Raw genomic sequence first — 24,353 nt, 5'->3', positions numbered from 1 at the left:
AAATCAAGGCTTTGAGTATTAGGGCAAGGCCGTATATGTAAAATGTATCCGTTTTATGTAAAGAGATTCGTTTTCTAGTAACATTATTCTAATAAAATTGGATCAGAATCAATGCCTCTTTTTGCATTCATTTTTCATTCATCATCATTACATTTCATCATATGTATTAAAGTTTCATAAAAGACCCTAATTAATCAAAATCATGGCAGTTACCCTAGAAACCAACAAGAATTTTCCAACCAAATGTCGTTATGGTACCTGCGGTAAAACCAGAGCCATGGATCAAAGGTTAAAGAGATTGGAACAAATTTAGAAGGACATGCAAGATCAATTACAAACCCAACTGCAGGAACAATTAGCTAAGGTACAACAAGGCATGAGGATCAAATACATGAGTCCCAACGAAACATGATAAGCCAACTAACCTAGTTGCTGGCCGATAGAATTATGTTACAAAACATGGAGAAGAAGCAAAGTGAAAGCTTTAGGCAATATGCTTATAGATGGAGAGAGATGGTAACGCAAGTCCAACCATATTTTCTAGATAATGAGACAACAATGCTTTTCATAAACACTGTAAAAGCCCTATTCATTAACTATATATTAGGAAGTGCTACCAAGAGCTTCTCAGATATAGTAATGTCCAGAGAGATGATTGAAAATACAGTAAGGAGTGGGAAAATAGATGCAGGAAAAATGCTAAAAGATCATCCCCAAGAAAGAAGGAAAATGAGGTGAACACCAGGAGTGTGTATAAAGGTTATTCAAAACTGGTCACTGTAGGCCAACCAAAGACCGTAACAACTAGCCATCAAGGCCTCTTAAGGCAAGAATCTAACTCAAGACCGAACACAAAAAAAATCTAGTTCATACCCATACCGATGACATATAGGGAGTTATATCAAAATTTGTTTGATGCACATGTAGTATCTCTGTTTTACTTAAAACCCATGCAACCTCTATTCCCAAAATGGTATGATGCGAATGTTCAACGCGAGTACCATATAGGAATAACAAGACATTCAATTGAGAACTGCACTGCATTCAAAAAGCTGATTGAAAGGTTCATCAAGATCAGGATTATAAGGTTCAATGATCCGTCGGGATCTAATGTGGCAGGAAATCCGTTACCTAGTCACTCAAACTAAGGGGTAAGCACGATAATTGAGAGTGGGGGAAAGAAGACCGAAACTGATGTTACGGAAGTAAGATCTCCATTAAAATGGGTTTGGCAAAAAATGGTAAACATGGGATTAATCGTTCAAGATTCAAAGGAGGTACTCAAAGGAAAAATGAGCTACTGTGAGTTCTATGCTGAAAAAGGTCATGAAATCTAAGAGTGCGCTGAATTCAGAGCTTTGGTGCAAAATTTGATGGATAACAAAGAGTTTGAATTCTTTGAAGATGTCAAGGATTTGGAAGGAGAAGATGTTTGCACATTGGAGGAAGGATCAATGGAGAAGGTTAACAAGGTCAATCACCCGATATTGATTATTTCACGATTGAGAAATAATGAAGCAAGAACACAAGCTGCACCAAGAGTTATAATTCATAAACCCGTGACTTTTCCCTATAAGGATAGCAAAAGAGTTCCATGGAATTATGACTGCAATGTGATATCACAGAAGAGGAGAGCTCAATGGGCACCACAGAAGATGGCTAGGATATTGGTTTCTACACGCATAGTGGGAGGCGCTATGGCCTTACAAGTGCGAGAATCGAGCCCATTAAAGGAAAAACCCTGGTAATTGAGCATAAGAAATGAAAGACAGTTAGGTTTGAATCACTTGTTAACGAGCCAGTAAATGAGAATGAAGCTAAAGAATTCCTAAAATTCTTGAAGCATAGCGAGTATAATGTTGTAGAGCAGCTACACAAACAACCAACTCGCATATCAATACTAGCTTTGCTCTTGAGCTCAGAAACACATTGTAGCGCGTTGATGAATGTGTTGAATAACACCTATATTGCTAATGATATCTCTGTGAATAAGCTAGACCGCTTGGTTAACAATATAAGTGCCGACAATTTCATCTTTTTCAATGATGATGAAATACCTCCGGAGGGCATGGGATCCACGAAGGCCCTACATATCAATACCCGCTGCAAAGGATATACACTACTAGGAATGTTAATCGACAATGGATCTGCACTGAATGTCTTACCTCTATCCATACTGAATAGATTACCAGTGGATAGATCTCACATGAAGAAGTGTCAAAATATAGTGAAAGCATTCGATGGTACAGAAAAGAGAGTGATGGGAAAGATTGAAATACCTGTCTTAATTGGTCCAAACACATATGAGGTAAACTTTTTGGTGATGGATATCAAGCCCTCTTATAATTTCTTATTGGATAGACCTTAGATTCACTTGGCTAGGGTAGTGCCGTCGTCGCTACACCAAAAATTGAAGTTGGTAACGGAGGGTCGACTGGTGATGATAAATGCTGAAAAGGGTATCATTGCATTAGTAACTAGTGACGCACTATACATAGAAGCGGGTGAAGAGGCAATAGAATGTTCCTTTCGATCACTGGAATTTGTTAATGCAACTTTCATTGTTGAAGGAAACAAGATCCCAGTGCCCAAAATATGCAAAACTACCAGGTTGGGCCTACAGTTGTTAGTTGGAAAATGAGCCTTACTTGAAAGAGGGCTCAAAAAATATCTTCAAGGAAGAGTTGAGGCACCAATGCTGATTGACAAATAAGACCATTTTGGCTTAGGATACAGGCCAGATGCGATGCAAAAGAAGAAAAGCACAACTAAGTGAGGGAGAAGTCAAGTGGGAACCGATGACCTTTCCCCATATATCTAAAATGTTCGTGTCAGGAAGAGCCATTTATCTTGAGCAAAAGATGTCAGAAAAAGAAAGCCTGGAAGGAAAGTTAGGAAATTTAAGCATCAACGCCATATTCGAAAAAGGAATTGGGGAAGAAAACCTATTAGGCATTTGCCCTTATATACCTGGAAGTGTTTTGAACAAGTGGACTGTGGAAGAGATCCCTGTAATTTTTAGAACAAGTTTAGAGTAATGTTCAAAACACACTTATTGCTCCAAGTCTGGGAGCAATAAGAATCCTTTTGTGAAAAAGACATATGTCCATTGTTTTTTTTTTCAATAAAACTCATCTTTATGTCTCATTTTAGCAAATATTCTTTTATTCTTTCCATTTCATTCATACTGATACCATACAGATAATTATTCTTAGATTTATTTGTTCTTTAGATCTTCCTTCATTCCTATAATAGGTCTCCAGATATCAATGATATGAGCACGACGCTGTTACTGACTCAAAATATCCTTTTCAGCAAGATATGTGTCTAGATGAACCTCAGGACTTTAAAGATGATCAAGATTGTAACCTATATCTTGATTTGTTAAGGATGGTAGAACAAGAGGAGAAATAGATTTTACCTCACAAAAAGTCAGTAGAAATTGTGAGCTTAGGACACGAACAAGAAAAGAAAGAGGTGAAGATTGGCACTTGCATCACTGCAAACACAAAGCGAGACCTCATTGAATTACTCTAGGAATTCAAAGATGTGTTCGTCGTATCAAGACATGTCTGGCCTAAGTACTAATATCGTGGTACACTGGCTTCCTATAAGGGAAGCCAGTAAGCCAATTCAATAAAAAATCCAAAGGATGAGGCCCGATGTCCTGCTAAAAATAAAAGAAGAGGTCAATAAGTAATTTGACGCTCGTTTCTTACAAGTGGTTAAATATTCAGTACTAATATAGTCCCCATCCCTAAGACAGATAGGAAAATACAAATGTGTGTAGACTATAGGGATTTAAACAAAGCAAGCCTGAAGGACAATTTCCCGTTGCCTCACATCGACACCTTAGTGGACAACACAGCAGGTTATTCACTTTTCTCTTTCATGGATAGCTTCTCTGGATACAACCAGATTAAGATGCATCTTGAAGATATGGAAAAGACCATATTCTTAACCGTGTGAGGAATATTTTTCTATAAAGTGATGTCATTCGGACTGAAAAATTCGTGAGCAACGTATCAAAGAGCCATGGTAACGATGTTTCATGATATGATGTACAAAGAAATCAAGGTTTATGTCGATGATATGATCGCAAAATCCCGAGTAGAAAAAGAGCATATACAAGTCCTAAGGAAATTATTCTTGAGATTAAGGAAATTCTAGCTAAAGCTCAATCCAACAAAATGTACATTCGGCGCTAGGTCAGAGAAATTGCTGGGATTCGTAGTCAACCAAAAGGGGATCGAGATTGACCCAGAAAAAGTCAAGGCTATACAGGAATTACCTCTGTCGCGCACTCAAAAAGAGGTCTGGGTTTCTTAAAGAGATTAAATTACATCTCCTCGGTTCATTTCACAATTAATCGAGAAATGCGACCCCATATTCCGTTTCCTTAAGAAACATAATCCAGGTGTATGAGATGAAGAATGCCAAAAGACTTTCGACAAGGTCAAAAATTACTTGTCCAATTCCCTAGTACTGATGCTACCTAGTCTAGATAAGCTACTGATACTGTACTTGGTAGTATTTGATAATTTTAAGGGATACATGTTTGGATAATAAAATGAATCAGGAAGGAAAGAAAGAGCGATATACTACCTCAGTAAGAAGTTCACTGAATGTGAGACAAGATATTCGCTAATTGAGAAGTTGTGTTGTGCTTTGATCTGGACAACCCAGAGACTGAGATAGTAAATGCTATACCACAAAACTTGGCTAATATAAAAAATGGACCCTCTGAAGTACATGATGGAGTCTACTACTCTGAATGGAAGAATAGCCCGACGACAAATTCTGCTTTTCGAGTTTGATATAATTTATGTGAACCAGAAAGTAGTAAAAGGGAGTGCAATAGTAGATTTCCTAGCCAGTAAAGCTCTAGAAGATTACGAGCCTTGGAACTTTATTTCCCGAATGAAGATCTGATGTATGTTGCAACCACTGAAGAAGATTCTTAAGAAGGGCATCCTTGGAAACTATATTTTGACGGAGCTTCAAACGCTTTGTGTAACGAAATCGGGGCAGTCCTTGTATCCCCAAACAGGGATCATTATCCCTTTATGAGTAAATTGGATTTTGGTTGCACGAATAATATGGTAGAATACGAAGCATGCATCATGGGTATCCGTGCAGCTATAGAACACAATATCAAAATACTAGAGGTATATGGGGATTCTGCACTAGTGATCTATCAACTCAAAGGTGAATGAGAGGTAATAGATTCCAAGTTGATCGAGTAGAGAAGGCTAGTCCTAGAGTTAATTAAAGAGTTTGATGACATTACCTTCTGCTACCATCCGCGAGATGAAAATCAGATAGCTTACGCCTTGGCTACTTTAGCCTCCATGATCAAAGTGAACAAATAAGATGATGTAAAACCTATCTAGATGAGTATTTATGAGGCTCCGACTCATTGTTACAACATCGAGGAAGAAGAAAAGGATGATCACCCCTGGTACCATAATATACTGCGATATGTGAAGAACTGTGAATACCCAAAACAGACAACTGATAATGATAAAAGGACACTAAGAAGACTGGCCAATGACTATGTCTTAGATGGGGAGATCCTATACAAAAGAAGAAAGGATCAGGTGCTACTTAGATGTGTAGACACCGTTGAGGCTAAAAAAACTTAGAAGAAGCCCATAAGGGTGCCTGCAGAACACATGCTAATAGTTTTACAATGGCCAGAAAAATCATGAGATTCGGGTATTATTGGTCCACCATCGAAAGGGATTGTATTAGTTATGCCAAGAGATGTCATAAGTGCCAAGTTTATGGAGAAAAAATTCATGTGCCCCATTCACCTCTTCATGTTATGACTTCTCCATGGCCTTTCTCTATGTGGGGCATGGATGTCATTGGGTTGATTTCGCCAAAAGCTTCTAATGGGCATCGAGTCATATTCGTAGTCATTAATTAATTTACCAAGTGGGCAGAGACTACTTGTTATGCCAATGTCATGAAGTCGGCAGTCAGCAAATTCTTGAAGAAAGAGATCACATGTCGGTATGGGATGCCAGAAAGGATTATATCTGACAATGCATTGAACTTGAACAATAGCACAATAGCAGACGTCTATAGTTAATTCAAGATCAAACACTACAACTTGCCACCATATCGCCAAAAAATAAATGGTGCAGTGGAGGCAGCCAATAAAAATATTAAGAAGATTGTAGGGAAAATGATAAAGACTTATAAAGATTGGCATGATAAGTTACCATTTACCCTCTATACTTATCGAATGTCTGTCAGAACCTCCATCGGGGCAACACTTTTCTCATTGGTTTATGGAATAGAGACAGTTTTGCCCATTGAAGTTGAGATTCCATCTCTTTGAGTTTTGTCAGAGTTGAAGTTAGATGAAGCAGAATAGATCCAATCTCGATATGTTGAACTTGATCGAAAAAAGAGGTTGAAAGCTATCCATCATTGTCAGATGTACCAAAAATGCATGATGCGAGCTTATGATAAAAAGATTCACTCTAGAGAATTCTATGAGGAGAACCTAGTATTGAGAAAGATCCTTCCCATACAAAAGGACTTTAGAGGAAAGTGGATACCAAACTAGGAAGGACCTTATGTGATAAAGAAGGCATTTTCTAGAGAAACGTTGATTCTGACAGAGATGGATGGCAAAAACCTGCCTAATCTAGTGAATTCAAATTCAGTCAAGAAATACTTCACTTAAAAAAATGATGGAGAGGCTAAGGTGAAAACTCACAAAGGGCACATTGAGAGTAAAAGGGGTTTTGAGTTGAAAACTCGAGAAAGGGCAATTCAAATTTTTATCAAAGATGGGGCATGTGGTAGTCTTGTCCTCTCAGAATTAACAAGGAGGAGAAATGTTACATCTTGAAGCATCAAAAAAGTACTCTAGATCTCCTAAACACATACCAGGCTTAAAATGGTCCTCAAAAACTTGTGCAGAGAAGTTCATGTTGCGATATTTGGGGCACCAATTTTCATCTAACTCATTTTTGCATTTTAGCAATGTTTGCTATCTTTGATTAATCTATTTATTTCGAGCTCTATTCCCAATAAATTTCAATTTTGTCCATTATTATAATTTTTTTCAAGCATTTTTCATTAAAATAATGATTAATGGACAAATAATATTCATGTAAAAGGATTTCTGCATATTGGTCTGAAAGGTTTTCTAAATAGTACAAGGACCTGAAATAGGACCACTAGTTAGAACTAACCAAATCTAAGAGTTGGAAATGTTTGGGAATGAATAGTTTAAATTGTGATTATTTCTTCGGCTTTTCTGTCAAAGATACCAGCTGAACAAGAAGGTAGGGTAATGCGTCAGTGATAGAACATTGATGAACAACGTGTAATGTCAACCTAAGCATTAAAAGGGGATCATTCTCGAAAAATGATATTCTGCATTCATGCAAATATCATTCATACACATCTAGTTAGGAGCATTTGATTTATTCTGATTATAACATCCTAATCGCTTGGCATAAATATAAGCCCATGAAATGGATCCTACAGGTCATGTTCCCTAGAGAACGGTGTAACAGATCAGTGAAACCACAAATCCTATACCCCTGAAGTTGTAGTGGGATGAATTAAAGTTATCATGGTGAATTTTATCTCCCTCAAGTTGTAGTGGAGTAGATTAAAGCCATAAATCTTATCTCCCTGAAGTTGCAGTGGAGCAGATTTAAGTTACAAATCTTATCTCCCTAAAATTGCAATGAAGTAGATTGAAGTTATGTAATGCCCTAAAATATTTGTTTAAGTTTCTGTAATTGTTTGACACAAGTGTGTATCTGCTTCAGTGGTTATGTGTCCTGGGTGTATATGAGAAGTCCCAAGTTCAAGCCTTACATTTGGAAAATTTTGGTATTTTTCTAATGTAAGCCTTACACTTTCTCAGTGGGCCTACATTAAATTATTTACAAAACCATATTAGAATGAGCTTGCTGCTTCGAGTGGTAAGGGAGTCAGTGTGTTGGAGGTCTTGTGTTCAAATCCCTACATTAGCATAGGCATTCAATTTTGCTCAGTTTTCAGACAGAGTTTTGGTGGAAAGAAAATACTGAAGTGGTTGAGATTGAGATGATAGTGGAAAGTTGAGGAATATCTAAATTGTTTTATTTTATTTTATTTTATTTTTTCTCAAAATTCTCTCTGTATTTCTGACGTTCCTACTTTCGCTTTTCTCTTCTTGGATTTTTCTTTCTCTTCTTCGTTTCTTCGTGGTCCTCTGCTTCCAGTCGGATTTTTCTCAGTTAATCATCGCTATTGTGTTCTTGTTCCCTGTTTTGATTGGTAAGTGATTCCATTCAGCCATTTACTTTTGGTTAGGGTCTAGTAATGTCAATCTTTGACGGCTAAGTGATGAATACCATGTTTAGGAGAATGTGCTGGAGAGGGTAATCACACTCCAACGGGTGGACATTTTGTAAGTGGTAAGTCAGTTTAACGTTTTTGGGTTAAATGTAATAAACGTGTGGTTTGGTTGCTAAAAAGTGTAAGAGACTTTATTTTTAGGTTTCTGAAAGCTCGGGAGTGGTTTCGGATCAAATTGATACCAGGTGTGTACCCAAAACTCTGAAAAATGAATGTCGGCAAAAGCTGAAAAACTTATTGTTCACGCCACACAAATGTGTGGTCACCCGTGTGGTAGGACGTGTGCGAGAACACAGCTGTGTGGTCGACAAAGACATGGCCGTGCGTAGTACACAACCGTGTGGGCTACACAGGCTAGGCCAAGTTGGGTGTGTGGGCCTACACGGATATTTCACACGAACGTGTGGATTTTTGGGCCAGGCCGTGTGGGCCACACGGGCGTAGGGGCTCATTTCTCTAAATTTCTCTATAGGGTTGCATGAGTCGTCCCAAACGACTGTAGGCCTACTATAGGCTCGATAAGGTTAACTTAACCCTAAATGGTATGATCTGATTGACTGATATCCTATATTGAGCATGATTGTACTGTGTATGTCTAATTATTGATTTGTATGACTATCTATGATTTGGTTAATAGCATGTTGACCATGTTAAATTGTATAACTGTTTCTGTATCTATTACTGTTATTGTGGTGGGATGATGTATATTGGAGGAAGTGTTCTGAAAGGTAATTTATGCCTACTATCTGGCAATATGACTGCATTATATCTATTATGTGCCGCATTGGTACGACATGCTGTAGGGATAGCTGGGTGTTTTTTAAACCCACATGGTGTGTAGGGATGGTCGGAGATAGTGTGTAGAGGATGGGGGTAGGATATCTGGTTTCTGTTTCTGATTTGTACATCGGTATCTCTAATATCTCGATTTTGGGCTTAGTCGGAACAATGGTTTCGGGACCACAAATCCAATGAGGAAAATTTCATTTTTATTATATTTTTATGGTCTACGATTTCACGAAATGATTTCGTGAAAATTTCGTTCGAAAATTTTGATGTTTGGGCACTCAATTTAGTAAAATGGACTAAATTGTAAAAAGTAAAAAAGTTGAGTTTTATATGTTAGAGGTGTCTAATTGTCATGAAATTTTAAATAGGAGGTCCTTAAATGATAATTAAACCATTGTATAACTTTTTGGACAAAAATGGCCTTGTTTGGGTAAAATTTGAAAGAATAGTAAAAAGGGCATTTTGGTTATTTAGGGGTAAAATGAATTAAAAGACAAATTTTAAACCCCAAATGTGTCCCTTTCTTCTTGCTACAGCAGAATGCACCAAAAGCAGCCATGGTTAGGGTTTGTCCAAGCTTCCAAGCTTAATAGTAAGTGATTCCGAGCTCCGTTTTTAATGTTCTATGTATTTCTGAAAATCCGGTAACTTGTTCTACTTATTTCTACCATTAATTTGAGCTAAGGTTCATGTCTAAAAATTTACCCATGAATAATATGCATGTATTTTGATGTATAATGATAGAAAATGAAGGTTGGGTGTTAGATAAACGACTTTTGTTAAGCGATTTTATGTGAAAACGAGTAAAATGACGTAATCGGTAAAAATACCTAATGTTCATAAATATATGTTAGAGTGAGAATTGGATGTTTCTATAGAAGGGAAAAATGACCAGCATGCCATAAAACATAAGGAAATAGGGTGAAGTTTAATTTACGAGATTTGGGGCAAAAGTATAAATATGTGAAAGTTTAGGGGCAAAAGTGTAAGTATGTGAAAGTTTAGGGGCAAAATTTTAATTTTTCAAAAATATGATTTTGGGTCGATTTGAATAATATGAGTCCTAATTAGGCTATATTTGAAATGATAGAGCAAGGAAAATCGAAATTCGGGCTAAAATCGGCAAAATACCAAGTTGTGGACAAAATGGTAAAAATGACCATTTTTGCATACGAGGTAAGTTCATATGAATTTAATAATGCAATGTGTATTTTAATGTTAATGTTATGATACTATATGAATAGTAAGTATACATATATGTGAATAATTTGATATTATGTAAATGATGTAACATTACTATATGTTATTGATGTATTTATAATGGTATGATGATTATTATTTACGAATTGTTGCATGTTATGATTATTGTTGAATTATTATACAAATTATGTGAAATACTTGAAAAATATGAGTTGCCACCGGAGCACCGATATTGACATCACGAGAAAGATGGCAAAGGCATATGATCGAGGAAAAATCCTGTTTGAACCTTAGGAATAGATTAGGATACAAGTGACATGTCACTAGGATATTTGAGTTCCGAACTCGTTGAGTTGAGTCCGAGTTCGTGAGATGTAACTAGGCATCCGAACTCATTGAGTTAAGTCCGAGTTCACTTATGGGTGGGTTACATGGTAGCTTGGCTACACATATATTCCGCAGGCTATTGAGTTTGTCTAGCTGTGGGCATGGCACTTATGTGCATGCATTCTGTGTATCCGATTATATTCCGAGTGTTCAACGGGTAATTTGACGGAGTATTCGATAATGGTCCCAATGAGACAAGCCGTTGGTGAGTATGTTCTTAAGTTAAATTACAAGTTGTACGGTATGTACACTAAACTTATGTGTGATGCCTTGATATATGATGTATATAGTATTGGTGAATACTATGAAAATGACATGATGAGGAATAAGTCTTGATACTTGATGACATTGAGATTATGGATCTATGCCTATGAAGCATAATTATGTGTTCTTTCCATGATGGATGAAATGATATTGTATGGATTTAGTGAATAATAGTTGTGATTGAGTAAATTTAGCCTTGGCAGTTTTGGGTTACAGCAGTGATGCAACTTTGGAAATTCACCATAAATTGTGTAAATTGATTTAGAGGCTGAATAAAATATGAGATTAAGTCTCAATGAGTCTAGTTTCACATAGAGGAAACAGTACATGCAATTGAGTTTTATGTTATGAGATATTTAAACTGTTGTGAGACAGAGTCTGAATGACTTTGAGATCCCCTGTTCCTATTTGAGAAATTAACTAAAAATTGTGAAAAAATAATTAGGAGTTATAATTTACATGTATAGATTCCTTATTGAGTCTATTTTTAAGATAAATAAACGTCATAGCTCTTTAAATTCTGTACAGAGACAAAATTGATTCGTAGTAAATAGAGGTCAGAGTAGACAAACACTGAAATAGGGAAAACTTTAATGAATAAACTGTACTAATTTGCTAAGTCAAAAATTCTAGAAAAAATTTAGTAGATACATATATGAGTCTAGTTTCAGGAAAAATTTATGGATCTTAATTTTGAGTTTCAGAACTCGAGATATGAATTTTTAAGCGACTGTGATGCAGTTAGCCAGCTTGTTTGGAAATTTTAAAAATAAATTGTTTGAACTGTTTAATTAATGAATTAAGTTCATTAACACCTCGTGCTCAACTCTAGCAACGGTCTCAGGTACGGGGGTGTTACAGTATCTATATCTAAGACGGTCTAAGGCCCGAATCTGTATCTGTATCTGTATCTGTAATGGGCTTAAGCCCGAATCCATATCTGACTGATTCTGATTTTTTGGTTGTGTGCATGCTTAATTCTGTGGGGTTACAGACTGAGTTTACGTAAACTCACCCTTTTCTATTTATCCTGTAAATCCACAGTCTTAGGTGGATCGGTGCTGCAGAGCCCCTCGGTGACCACATGTATTGAACTGATTATAGTTATGATTTAATTTTTATATTTTGGTCTATTCTGGTTTTTCTATATAATTCGGACTTTGCGGACTGTTTGCATTTTAATTAGCGTTTGACTGCCATTTTATGATTTTATAATTGCAAAATGCGATATAACTCGAATTTTACCAAAAGTAAAGGTTTTTCTAAAATCTTGAACGATTTTCTAAACACAACCATTTTAAAAGCTTCCGCTACAAATACGTTTTACCTCTAAGCGATTAAATGACTGAGAGCTTTGAAATTGATAATAGCGATAAGGGCTAATGAATTGGTATTATTTTAACTTAAAGACAACAGTTTCTAACCCCATTTCATGTGACACTTCTGGATTCAACTATAACATCTAGGCTGAGTTTGGGGTGTTATATTTAGTGGTATCAGAGCCAGGTTACAAAACTCGGTTGAATTTTGGGTTCCAAAATATGTTTTAAAGAATTGGTTTTCAAATGGTTTAAAAATATTCTAATTGAGAATATGGTACACCGAGTCTCCGGCGCCGATCCTGTAAGTATTCTGAAACTTAGATAGTTTATTTTGAAATATTGTAGATAGCATACTCTGAAAACACTATAGTTAGTACTCTCTTAAACTGTAGTGAAACAAATGAAGACTGACACTTTAGGAAACATTATTGAACCTCTGATATTTATTATATAAAATATCAGTCAATAACTATTAAACTGATGCATAAAACTCTTAATGTAGATCAAATCGAATTAGACAATGAGCGCATCAGGTATCCGTGGACGTGATACTCGAGGCCGAGGTAGAGGCAGTAGGGGGACTCGATCTGAGTTCTCATCTCTGGGCAGCATGCCAAATCTGGACACTAATGAGACACCTGTGCCACCTGCTACTAAGACTGGGTCTCAGAGTGATAAACATGTTAATTTGCATTTTTTTTGTGTTTAAATTGGTTTATTTTTGAATTGTACCCTGCTAATTAAGTGATTTTATGATCTAATCTTGTCAGGGATGCATTCGGTCGAAAACAAGCTAAAAAGGGCCAAATTGAAAGACAATCATTAAATTGGGGCCAAATCAAAAAGATGGAGAAAGCCAAGGAGTTATCAAATTTTGTTGACTTTGTAAAAAGCCAAAAATAGGAAGATATTATTTTATTTTTATTTTATTTTGTTTTAATTTATTAAATTAGTTAGGCTGTTTTTAGTAAACCCCATGTATATAAATAGGGGCATTTTGTTCTTTGAAAATCATCCATTACTTTTGTATTCCTACTTCAATTTGAAATTGGATTATTCTCTCTTTTCCTATTTCTATTTGGAATTGAATTATTTTCTTTTCTCTTTCAATTTGACGTGGGAATTTTGTCCAATTCATTTCAATTTCTTTGTTTTTTTCTAAATTTGTCCAATTGCTTTCCAAGCCCTTTTATCCCCCAATTTCTTCCTTTATCACACAAATTCAATCACCTTTCACAACTTACAAGCATGAATAAATTCATGCTTCACTAAATTTCATATTAGCTTTAGGTCGGTGTTCTTTCCGGTCGAGAATCGTAAGATACGAATTCGTGCTAAAATTCGTCCAATTGGTATTCATTCTTTTCCTAAGTATCGGGATTGACAACTCATCCCTTAAGGTTAACTTGATTACAAGTCAAAAAGTGCACGTTGAGTTAGAATCGTGTTAGCTGACAGTTGGAAGAACAAGTCGGCCGTGCTGTATTTGAATCTTCGAGAACAAATCGAGGAAGAAGTGATCGAATTTAAACGACCCATGCGGTTAAGGCCGTTAACTTGAGTTGGGTTCTTCAGAATGCAAGGCTACTAGAATCTTGAATCAGGAACGTGTGTATCTCGGTTAGATAATCAGTAAGGGTTGGTTTGTAGGTCGTACCAGAACCAGCCACTAGAGGAAGAATTGGTGGTTAGGACGTTCTTAACTCCTATAACCAGCTTATCATTTGGAGGAGAAGATTAATTTTCGAAGATTGATTCTTGATACAAAATTTACCGAGTCTAAGGCTAAGGCTTATTTTATCTATTGCAAAATTCTGAATTTATTTTCTAATTTATTTAATTAATTATTTAGACTATTTCAATTATCTAGTGTCTAAACATTTCAAAAACCCCCGATTTACTTTTATTTCTAATTTTTGCAAGTACGGTTGAAGTCGTGGGCAAGACTCTTGCCACGACCCTTGACACGACGAATACTCTATTCATAAGTGAACATGGAAGTTGATTACAACATCCAATCCCTGTGGACTTGACCCTACTACCACTCTTTACTACTATTTAGAGTTATTTTAGTAGGAATTATTTTTGGTGGTTTCGACGCCCATCAAATTTTGGCGCTGTTGCAAGGGATTGGATATATTTTTCTAATTTTTGTTTGTTTACCTTATGACCAAATCAGAACTGGAAACTTTAGAGATTGAACCAGAAATTGAGAATTTGACCTGATAATTGTGAAGAGAAGCCATACGACGTGGTCAACGGCCAAATTCCAGATTCGAAACCATATCATATACTGAAGAGATTTTCTTGTTTGACGAACCAAACGAGATGGTTGAACAGACTATACGCCAACTCGCTACAGCACCGGATGAACAACAACCTTTATGTATAACCTATCCGGCAGGAGGAATGCTGTTCGAGTTAAAATTTGGTTTGATTCATCTACTACCCACTTTTCGTGGATTACAGAACGAAAACCCGCACACCCACCTTAAAGAATTCGATATGGTATGGACAAGCATGAAGCTTCAAGAAGTAACGGAAGACCAAATCAAACTTCGTGCTTTCCCCTTTTCATTAGCCAACTCTACTAGAGAGTGGCTTTTTTATTTACCCTCGGGATCCGTCAACACATGGTCTGACATGTCTCTTTTGTTTCTTGACAAGTTCTTCCCTGTAGCCCAAGTAGCCGAACTAAGGAGAGACATTGTGGGAATTCATAAAAAATACACTGAATCGCTCTACGATTACTGGGAGCGATACAAAAAGTTGTGTGCAAGTTGCCCACAACATGGACTGACTGAACAGTCACTCTTCCAGTAATTTTATGAGGGATTACTCTCAATGGAAATGAAGATGATAGATACTACAGGTGGGGGGGCATTCGTTAATATGACGCCTTAGAGAGCAAAAGAGTTGATTTCGACAATGGCTACTAACTCTCAACAATTCCGACCGGCCACAAAACCCACAAGACGAGTTCATGGGTTAAGTTCTCTATCTCTAGAAGATAAAATTGATAAGTTAACTAACATTGTTCAAACTTTCTTATAGATAAAACAAGCCCAACACGGTTGTACGAAATTTGCGCTAAGCTAAACCACCCAACGGACTCCTGTCCAAATTTGCACGAGGATTCGACAGAACAAGCGAATGTTTTCGGAAGCTTTCCAGGACCGTCTCAAAAGCAGTATGACCCCTACTCAAACTCGTATAATATGAGGTGAAAAGATCACCTAAATCTAAGTTATGGGTCGAATCCTCAGTTCAATCAACCTCACCAACAAAGGCTACCTCCAAATCAACAATTACCACCCCCAAAGTCATCTTTGAAAGCTATAGTGGAAAGGCTAGTCAATAGTACTGAGAAATTTCAGCTAAAAACTGAAATGTATTTGTAGGAGTTAGATAAGCAAGTGAGTAATCTTGCGCTCATGGTTAGCCGTTTGGAGTCCTAAGGTAAGCTACCGTCCCAAACTGAGCCTAATCCAATAAAAAATGTAAGTGCTATAACATTAAAGAGTGGGAAGGTTTTGGAGCCTGTATCTGGCATGAGTCCTGCCCACAATCCTGGTTGATGAGAAGAAACTTGACACAGAGGCTCCAGTAGAGTTAGCACCACAAAAATCATTTGCAGTACCACCTCCGTTTCCTGGAAGACTTATCCAATGCAAGAAGGAGCGAAAAGAGAATGAGATCATTGACACCTTTCGAAATGTAGAAATCAACATACCTCTTCTTGATGTGATTAAACAAATTCCATGGTATGCAAAATTCTTAAAAGAATTATGCACAAGTAAAAGGAAGCTCTGGGGCAATGAAAAGGTGAGTGTAGGAGAAAATGTTTCCACTGTTTTACAAAGAAAAATACCACCTAAATGTAAGGACCAAGGTATGTTTTCCATATCTTGCAAAATAGGTAGTGTCGGTATTAAAAAAACCATGTGTGACTTAAGCGCATCAATTAATGTTATGCCTTTGTCAATTTATAAACTACTTAATGCGGGTCCTTTGAAGGAAACAGGTGTAATTATTCAGCTTGCATATAGATCTGTAGTGCATCCAGAAGGAGTGCTGGAGGACATTCTTGTTAAGGTAAACATGCTAATATTTCCTACAGACTTCTACATTATTGATATGGAGGATGACAACTCAGCCAATTCGTTTGAGATACTTCTTGGGAAACCATTCTTGACTACCGCGTAAACGAAAATTGATGTTTGGAGTGGAACACTCACCATGGAATTTGACGATGAAATGATTAAGTTTAATGTTTATGAGGATATGGGACATCCTAATGATAAGTCACAAATCGTACCTTGCAGGAATGCAGATCTCGATGTTAAGCAAGAGGAATTATCGATGATCCAAAAACCAATACGTGAAGCTGTAATAAAGGCCTCGAAATTAAAGTTGAAACCGTTTCCAGAACGTATAAGAATTCTTATAGAGAATAATGCAAACTTGAATGGAGAAGCTCAAAAACACCTCAATCCACTAATGATAGAGGAATCCAGGAAGGGCTTCAAAGATAATTGGAAAAGGTCGAAACTTTTCTGCAAGAACATCCAAGTGTATGAAATGGAAAAATTAAGTCTCAATGAGCCAAACAGATAACATTTATGGTCATCGAGCTAACGACGTTAAACAAAAACGCTTTTTGGGAGGCAACCCAAATTTATTTTCATTTATTTAATTTTGAGTTTTAGTAAGATTTAGGTTGTAAATAAATAAATTTTTATTTAATCTAGTGAATTTACTGTTTTTAGGAACGTAATGGAGGTTTTCCAGAAGCCGGATAATGATGGTGGCGTGGGCACGCCGTGCTAAATGCTGACAATTATTTCCTAACACCGATAACATCGACTGAAACACATGGGGAGTATTCTTAAACTTTCTTTTTGTTTGTTGTTTAAGTTACTAAACATTATTGCATATAACACATGCTTGAGGAGAAGCATAGATTAAGTAGGGGGTTGAGTTGGTAAGTAAACATGTCTCTCTTTTGCATGTGTTCAATCTTACGTTGAATTCATTCGATAGTTTATTTGACATTGAGCCTTTACTCTCATACTTAGTCAATTTGGGCAATTGGACAAATTTTTTATTTTAAATGTTCAAGTGTTGATCGCGTGATTTCGTGATAGGTTTTAAATATTTATAATTAATCATTCTTGAACTAACTATTATCACGATGTAGGCAAGTGTACCTATTGAACAGTAGTATAGTTTTAGCAAGACCGGATTGTCGAACCCAAAGGAACTAAAAGTACTAGTAGTGACTGTCTTTTTATTATCTAGCCTAATAATAAAAAGGTTTTTTTTTAATTAACTAATTATCTAAATTAAGAACTCACAAAGAAAAGAATTCGAGAATTGCTTTTAGGGAAAATCGATTGACTTAAGACAATACTTAAGGAAAAATCCACCTAGACTTTACTTGTTATTCTGGCTCCGAATCAGATGATTTATTCATTCAACTTATTCCATAGAGATCCCTAAGTTATGTTATTATCCTTATTCAAGACTAATAACATCTAATCCCTAGATTGAATAACTGAGACTTTTCTCTAATTAACACTCTAGGGTTGCATTAACTCGATCTATGGATTCCCTTATTAGGTTTTACCCTAATCCGGGAAAATCTTGTCACCCTATTTCTAGGCGCGCAATCAACTCTTCTTAATTATGACAAAAGTACTCTTAGATAGGGTCTATTCCTCCTTTGAATAAGAGCTTATCTTGAATCAGTATCCTGGGATATCAAAACAAGAATTAAAAACACATAATTAAGAACAAGTTAAATATTATCATACGATTCAGAAAATAATAACAAGATTCGTCTTAGGTTTCATTCCCCTTAGGTATTTAGGGGATTTAGTTCATAACAAAATAAGAAAACATATCAGAAGAATAAAGAATACAAAACATAAAGAAAACCCAAATCTCTTGAAGGGAAATTGAGGAGAGATCTTCAGTCTTGATGATGAATCTGGTTTCTGAGATGGATCAATCGGCTTCCTTAGAGTAATTCCTTACTCCCTCTTCTCTGTGTGTCTTTTCTTCCTCCTCTAGGGTGTATTTATAGGCTTTGGAATGCCTAAGAGCCCTTAAAATTAGGCTTTTCTGAATTGGACCCAACTTGGGCTCGGCAGGGACACACCCGTGGCACACGCCTGTGTTCGATTACTTTAGGTCGTGTTCGAGCCTGCCAAATTGACACGGTCGTGTGGTCTGCCCGTGTGAGGAGGTCCAGGCCTTGTTGATTTTTTACTTTGGCCCATTTTCTCTGTTTTTGGCCCGTTTCTCGTCCATTTCGCTCTCCTATGCTCTCCTAAGTATAAAACATGAAATTAAAGCATTAGGAGCATCGAATTCACCAATTCTAATGGGAAATAATCCATAAAATGCATTAAACATGGGATAAAAATATGTATAATTTATGGTTTATCAAATACCCCCACACTTAAGCATTTGCTTGTCCTCAAGAAAAATTCTCAACTCATAATCAAAATAAATTCTTCTTAACTTATAATTTCAATCGATAATATCTCAAAATAATTTATAGGTAATCATACATTGAGGTTTCAACTAAAAGAACATAAAAGTTTAAACATTCCAAGTTGAGCATTTTATTCCTAAAACATAGGTGTCTCCCCTCATCTAAGTAATTACCTTCGATTCAGAATATCATAAAGTTTCACATCCTCAATAAAGATTTACTCAAATCACTTGAGGTGTTTAAGGACAATAAATGAAGCACTCAATAGTCGATAATGAAAAGTCATTACCATAGGCTTGCATGAAAATCAAATCTCCATCACTATAATTTAATATGGTACATCAATCAAAAGGTCTTTAGATGGTTGTAATGAGGTTTGGTTAGGGGGTGTGGTCACAAGCTGAAAGAATAGGTTAGAATCGAGATTGAATTGAAAAATTGCCTAACTAGAAAAAGAGTTAATCTTCACTTGCGTACAACAAGCTTCTTCTCAGAATATGGAATTACTAATAAATATACATAGTGTTTTCTTTTTCTTTTTCTTTTTTTTTAAAGAACAAGTTAAATAACATAGAACAAAACATAGCTAAGCAATCCATTCAACTCAAATCTTGACAAAAATAGGGATTAATTTAGGGGATTTCAACAATAATGGGTTAAGGGTTAATATTAAGGGCAATACAAAGAATGGTTTGTTAGGCTCAAGGGGATTTACTAGGGGTTAATCGTGGAGGTAGGCTTTTCATGGCATGAGTGGGTTAATCCTAAGTGCCTTAATCATTTTGACATACCAAATCAAATGGTGTGGTCTCGACATGCATAATCAAGCAAGTTCTAGAATAACAGTTCAATACTAACGCACTCAAAGCAATAATAAGAGTGAGCATGAAAGAATGAATAGATGCTTAAAAGGCTCAAAAATCTCACAAAAATTATGGCTTTTTTATGTTAAAAACTTGTGAATTCCAATTCAAAGTAAAACCCTAAACTTTAGGGAAACAACCTAAGATTTTAAATTCTTAAAAATCAACTCATCATGCTTGATTCTCTAATGTCTTAAAATTTAAACAATCAATGCATAATTGCCTATGTTTTAATTCGAGATATATCAATCAAAACCATAAATCAATTAAAATTTATCCTAAGTATGATATGAGAGCTTTTCAAGAGAACAAGGCAATTATTCAGGGATTTTTCTGATAATGAAATAAACATTCCCCCCTACACTTAAGACGTACATTGCCCTCAATGTACAAAGATAGATATTAGATTATAAGAATAAGAGAGGGAGAGAAGTGAAACTTCCTGTATGATGAATTCCTCGAACTGGAGTTTTGGAGAGTAATCGGTTCGAGGGTGGAGGAGGATACTCCGACGATTGTAGAGATTCATTAATCCATAAATCCATCACCACAAGAATATTATATCTAGTGGTAGCTATGGTCGTGGTCGAGTAGGACATGACAGTCGTGGAGAACCTTTCCCGGTGGAGGTTTAGTTCCTATATGATGATGAGCTTATGCGATCTATATAACTGTGATAGAATAAGAAACTTTTTTAGGGGATATTAGGAAGAATAATTACTCATAAAGAAATAACCAAAATTAATAATAAAATTCTAAAATCTAACAAAAATTAAAGATAAAAATAAAAATAAAACTTAGTTTTAATAAAAATAATAAAAACATAAATAAATGTTTTTAAACATCTTCATCGCTGGATGGTTCGCGAGGTGGGGCTGGCAATGAGATGTAGAGGTGCTGACAAATCTACTGTAGAGTAGCATCAATGTTGTCAAATCATTGAAAACACTGCTGCTCGAATCGAGTGAGGTGCTCAGAGATGTCAGTATATAAAGCTGCCGCATGAACTGGACGAGAGGGTGGTGGTGGCTGAGTCGGTGGGTCCTCGTGCTGTGGGGGGACATCATCAGGAATGTCCTCATAGGCCTCCTCCTCGGTAGATTGGGCGAGACGATACTGGGGAGGGTAGGTTCCTTGGCGCCTCTTGACCATCCTCATGCTAAGCATGCTCGAGATGTCCTGTGGAGACATCTGGCCGATGAGGGTGAGAGATGATTCTTGGGCCACGGTGTTGAGGAGCCTGAAGTGTCGCGCCAGCCTAGTCACGTAGCGGCCAATGGAGATGACCCCCTTCCGATGCCACTCCATCTGGTGCTAAATTGCAAGGTTGATGAAATAGGCAAGGTCAATGACGTGCCCTTGCGTCATACACCATAAGAAGTAGACGTCGTGAATGTTGATGACGCCAGTGCTCTCTCGCCTCCCTGTAATCGTGTGAGCTAAGATAGCGTGTAAGCACCTTAGGGATGGTGGGAGAACTGATGCCTTGGAGCGACTAGGATTGTAGGAGGCCGTGCTAGGAGCCAAAGTGTGCTAGCGCTTCGAGGGAGAGAAATGTATGTGGCAACTGAGCGTGTCTAAATCATTCTCATCCTTGAACTCTCTGTGTATAAACCCAGTGCAGCATCGAACTCTGGGACACTTAGCTGGCGGATTAATCTGCCTAGGCGAAACTGAACCGTGCCTGGATCATCATAATTCATCATTACGGTCTGGAGATGGAACGTTAAGCATAGTTCCATCGTGAGCTCAAGGTATGTGGGCTCTATGATCTCAAAGAATAGCTCTCAAGGGTCGGTGGTTAGTAGGGCTCAAATCGAATAAGCCAACTGGACTTGCTCTACAGCAACCCAATCGATGTAGTGGCCCGCAATTAAAGGTCGGGCCTGAAGTGTTTGGAACAGTTCTTCTTAGGGCCTTCGGGGGAACTGAAGAAGAGGGTGACGAATTTCTACGGTTGGACCCGCAAAAGAGGATGCTCCCTTCCTCTTCTTTGAAGCATGTACGTCGATCTTCTTTCCTCGGGAAGACGACATTAAAAGCCTGTAAAATAATAACAATATATAAATGCATAATAATAATTGGGAAACAAATTCAAAGAAGTAAAAAGTTATGAATTGAACTAACTTATTTCGGCCAAAACTATTGATATAAAGCAAACTTAGGCATACTAGTAATGAGAATGAGAATAGAAATGTAATGGGTATGAGGTATTCCTATTCTTGATTTAACACAGAATGTATGATAGCTAATCCTATGAATGCAATTTAAATGATAGACATTGGCATGGTAATAGCATGAGAATAAGCATAGTAATGTCATGGCTAACCTAAGAATGCAAATTAAATGCTAAACTGATGAGTAAAATGAAAAATAGTTCAAAAGATATGAAGATTATGTTGATACTAAACATTAGAAATAAGTAAAATAGAAGTGCAAGGAGTAAACAAACGCTAGGGGAAAGAGATTGATCGTCAAAAAATGAAGTTGGAGGCGGTGCACGGGCGTGGCAAAGAGGCCGTGTGGAGTTGCAGCAGCTAGGGTTAGGGTTTTTGAATGAGGAAGAAAGTGAGTAGTGCAGGGTTTTTATAGATTTTGGGCCACACGGCCAGGGAACACGTCTGTGTTCCCCAATTTTTGCTCATACGAGTCGCAAATTTTGAATTTGGGCATGTCTGACATTTCGTACAAGCCTGTGTTTCTTGGGCGTGTGGGTGCACACAGCCGTGTCTGGCGTTTGTTCACTTCTCCCACACTCATGTATACAAGCCCCACGCCCGTGTCTATCTAACAGGTTCGACCACGCGACACGTCCGTGCTAGTTTCTCAATTTCAACCATGGGTCTTTCACACGGGTATGTCGCACGCCTGTGTTGTTTTGGCAGTCTCAGCCACAGCCATGTTGCATGGCCGTGGCGTTTTGCCATTCCCTGTGTTGGGGAATTCCTTGCCCTGTTTTCATACGGCCATAAGCACGCCCGTGTGCTTGGCCGTGTCTCTGTGGGAAAACTGCATAAAAGAGCTCCGTTAGTAAGTTAGATGTTGAAGACTAAATTTTGAAAGAAGTTAATACAGTTAGTGCTCGAGTTGCCTCCCGAGAAGCACTTATTTATAGTCTAAGCTCAACTTACCTCTTCGTTGAATGATCATGGTGGTTCGAGGAGCTTATACTCCTTATTTCTACTATCAATCTTAAAATAAGGTTTTAAACGGGTATTGTTTACCTTAAAAGTGCCAAACTTGGGATGACTCACCTTCACCATACCTAATGGAAAAATACTGAGTACCGTAAGAGGGATTTCCTCATTCGGTGTGGTAGTAACAATGTGGGGATCTGCGGCATCTAATAAGACTTTATCACCAACCTTAAGTTGATTTGGAGAGGTATCGGGCTCGTCCTACCGTAGTTTCAGTTTATCATATGTTCTCAGTTTTTGTGTTCACCATTCATCTAGCTCCTCTATTTGTAGCCTTCATTCTTCATGAATAGATCCTCTACTATTGTTTGAGAGTGGCTCATGTATTTCCTTCAGACTTATTTCCTGTAAAGTGGGTTGTATCATGTGGTCAGTTTTAAAAGAATGGTTTAGACGATCACCTTCAATTTCTGATGTGTGGTCAGAATTGCGAGCTTGAAGGGTGAATGTTTCATCTCCTACGCGAAGCATGAGCTCACCTGTGCCAACATCAATAATTGTTTTAGCAGTTGCTAAAAAGGGCCTTCCTAAAATTAAAGGAGTGTTGCTATCCTCCTCTATGTTTAAAACAATGAAGTCAACAGAAAATATAAATTTATCGATTTTTACTAGCACATTTTCAATAATACCCCTAGGAAATCTTATAGTTTTATCTGCTAATTGAATGCTCATCCTAGTCTGTTTGGGTTTCCCGAGACCTAGTTGCTTAAACATTTTATAAGGTATGATGTTAATACTAGCCCCTAAATCAGCTAATGCATCATTGACATCTAAACTACCAATTAAGTAAGGAATCATAAAACTCCCTGGATCTTTTAGTTTGTTTGGTAGCTTATTTTTCAGAATAGCTAAGCACACTGTGTTTAGCTCCACATGCGACGCCTCGTCCAACTTCCGCTTATTTGCTAAAAGCTCTTTTAAAAGTTTCATTGCGTTTGGCATCTACGATAGAGCTTCAATAAACGGTAAGTTAATATGTAATTTTTTAAGAGTTTAAGGAATTTACCAAATTGATCATCTGAGCGATCTTTCCTTGTCGCGTTGGGGTATGACACACGAGGTTTATATTCGACATTTACTGATTTGTTTGTATTTTGATCTACCTTACCTTGACTTTTTCTTACCACAGTTTCTTGCCTCGGTTCTGGTTCAGGCTCAACGACTCATTCTTCATCTTGAATAATAATTGCGTTGAGCTGTTCCCTTGGGTTAGGCTCGGTATTACTTGGCAAACTACCTTGTGGTCATTTGGAGATTAGTTTGGAAAGCTGGCCTATCTGAGTTTCGAGTCCTTGAATCGACGCTTGTTGATTTTTGAGTGCTGTTTCGGTGTTCTGAAAACGGGTTTCTGACACCGATATAAACTTTGAGAGCATCTCTTCAAGGTTCGTCTTCTTTTCCTGTTGGTAGGGTGGTTGCTGGTAGCCAAGAGGATGCTGTGGTCTTTGATTTC

The 24,353-nt window shown here is 37.2% G+C and overlaps 1 protein-coding gene across 1 annotated transcript; it reads left to right on the top strand.

The window, feature by feature from the left end:
• Window positions 1-459: 459 nt before the first annotated feature.
• LOC128286692 (uncharacterized) lies at window positions 460-3,038 on the top strand. Its single transcript, XM_053024090.1, has 5 exons — window positions 460-734; window positions 1,355-1,744; window positions 1,849-2,308; window positions 2,369-2,584; window positions 2,730-3,038. Exons 1-5 carry the CDS (start codon window positions 460-462, stop codon window positions 3,036-3,038), a joined length of 1,650 nt encoding a protein of 549 aa, XP_052880050.1.
• Window positions 3,039-24,353: the final 21,315 nt, after the last annotated feature.

Source organism: Gossypium arboreum, chromosome 13 (genome assembly GCF_025698485.1).
Source record: "Gossypium arboreum isolate Shixiya-1 chromosome 13, ASM2569848v2, whole genome shotgun sequence".
NCBI lineage: Eukaryota > Viridiplantae > Streptophyta > Magnoliopsida > Malvales > Malvaceae > Gossypium > Gossypium arboreum.
This window is presented reverse-complemented; position numbering and strand designations above follow the sequence as displayed.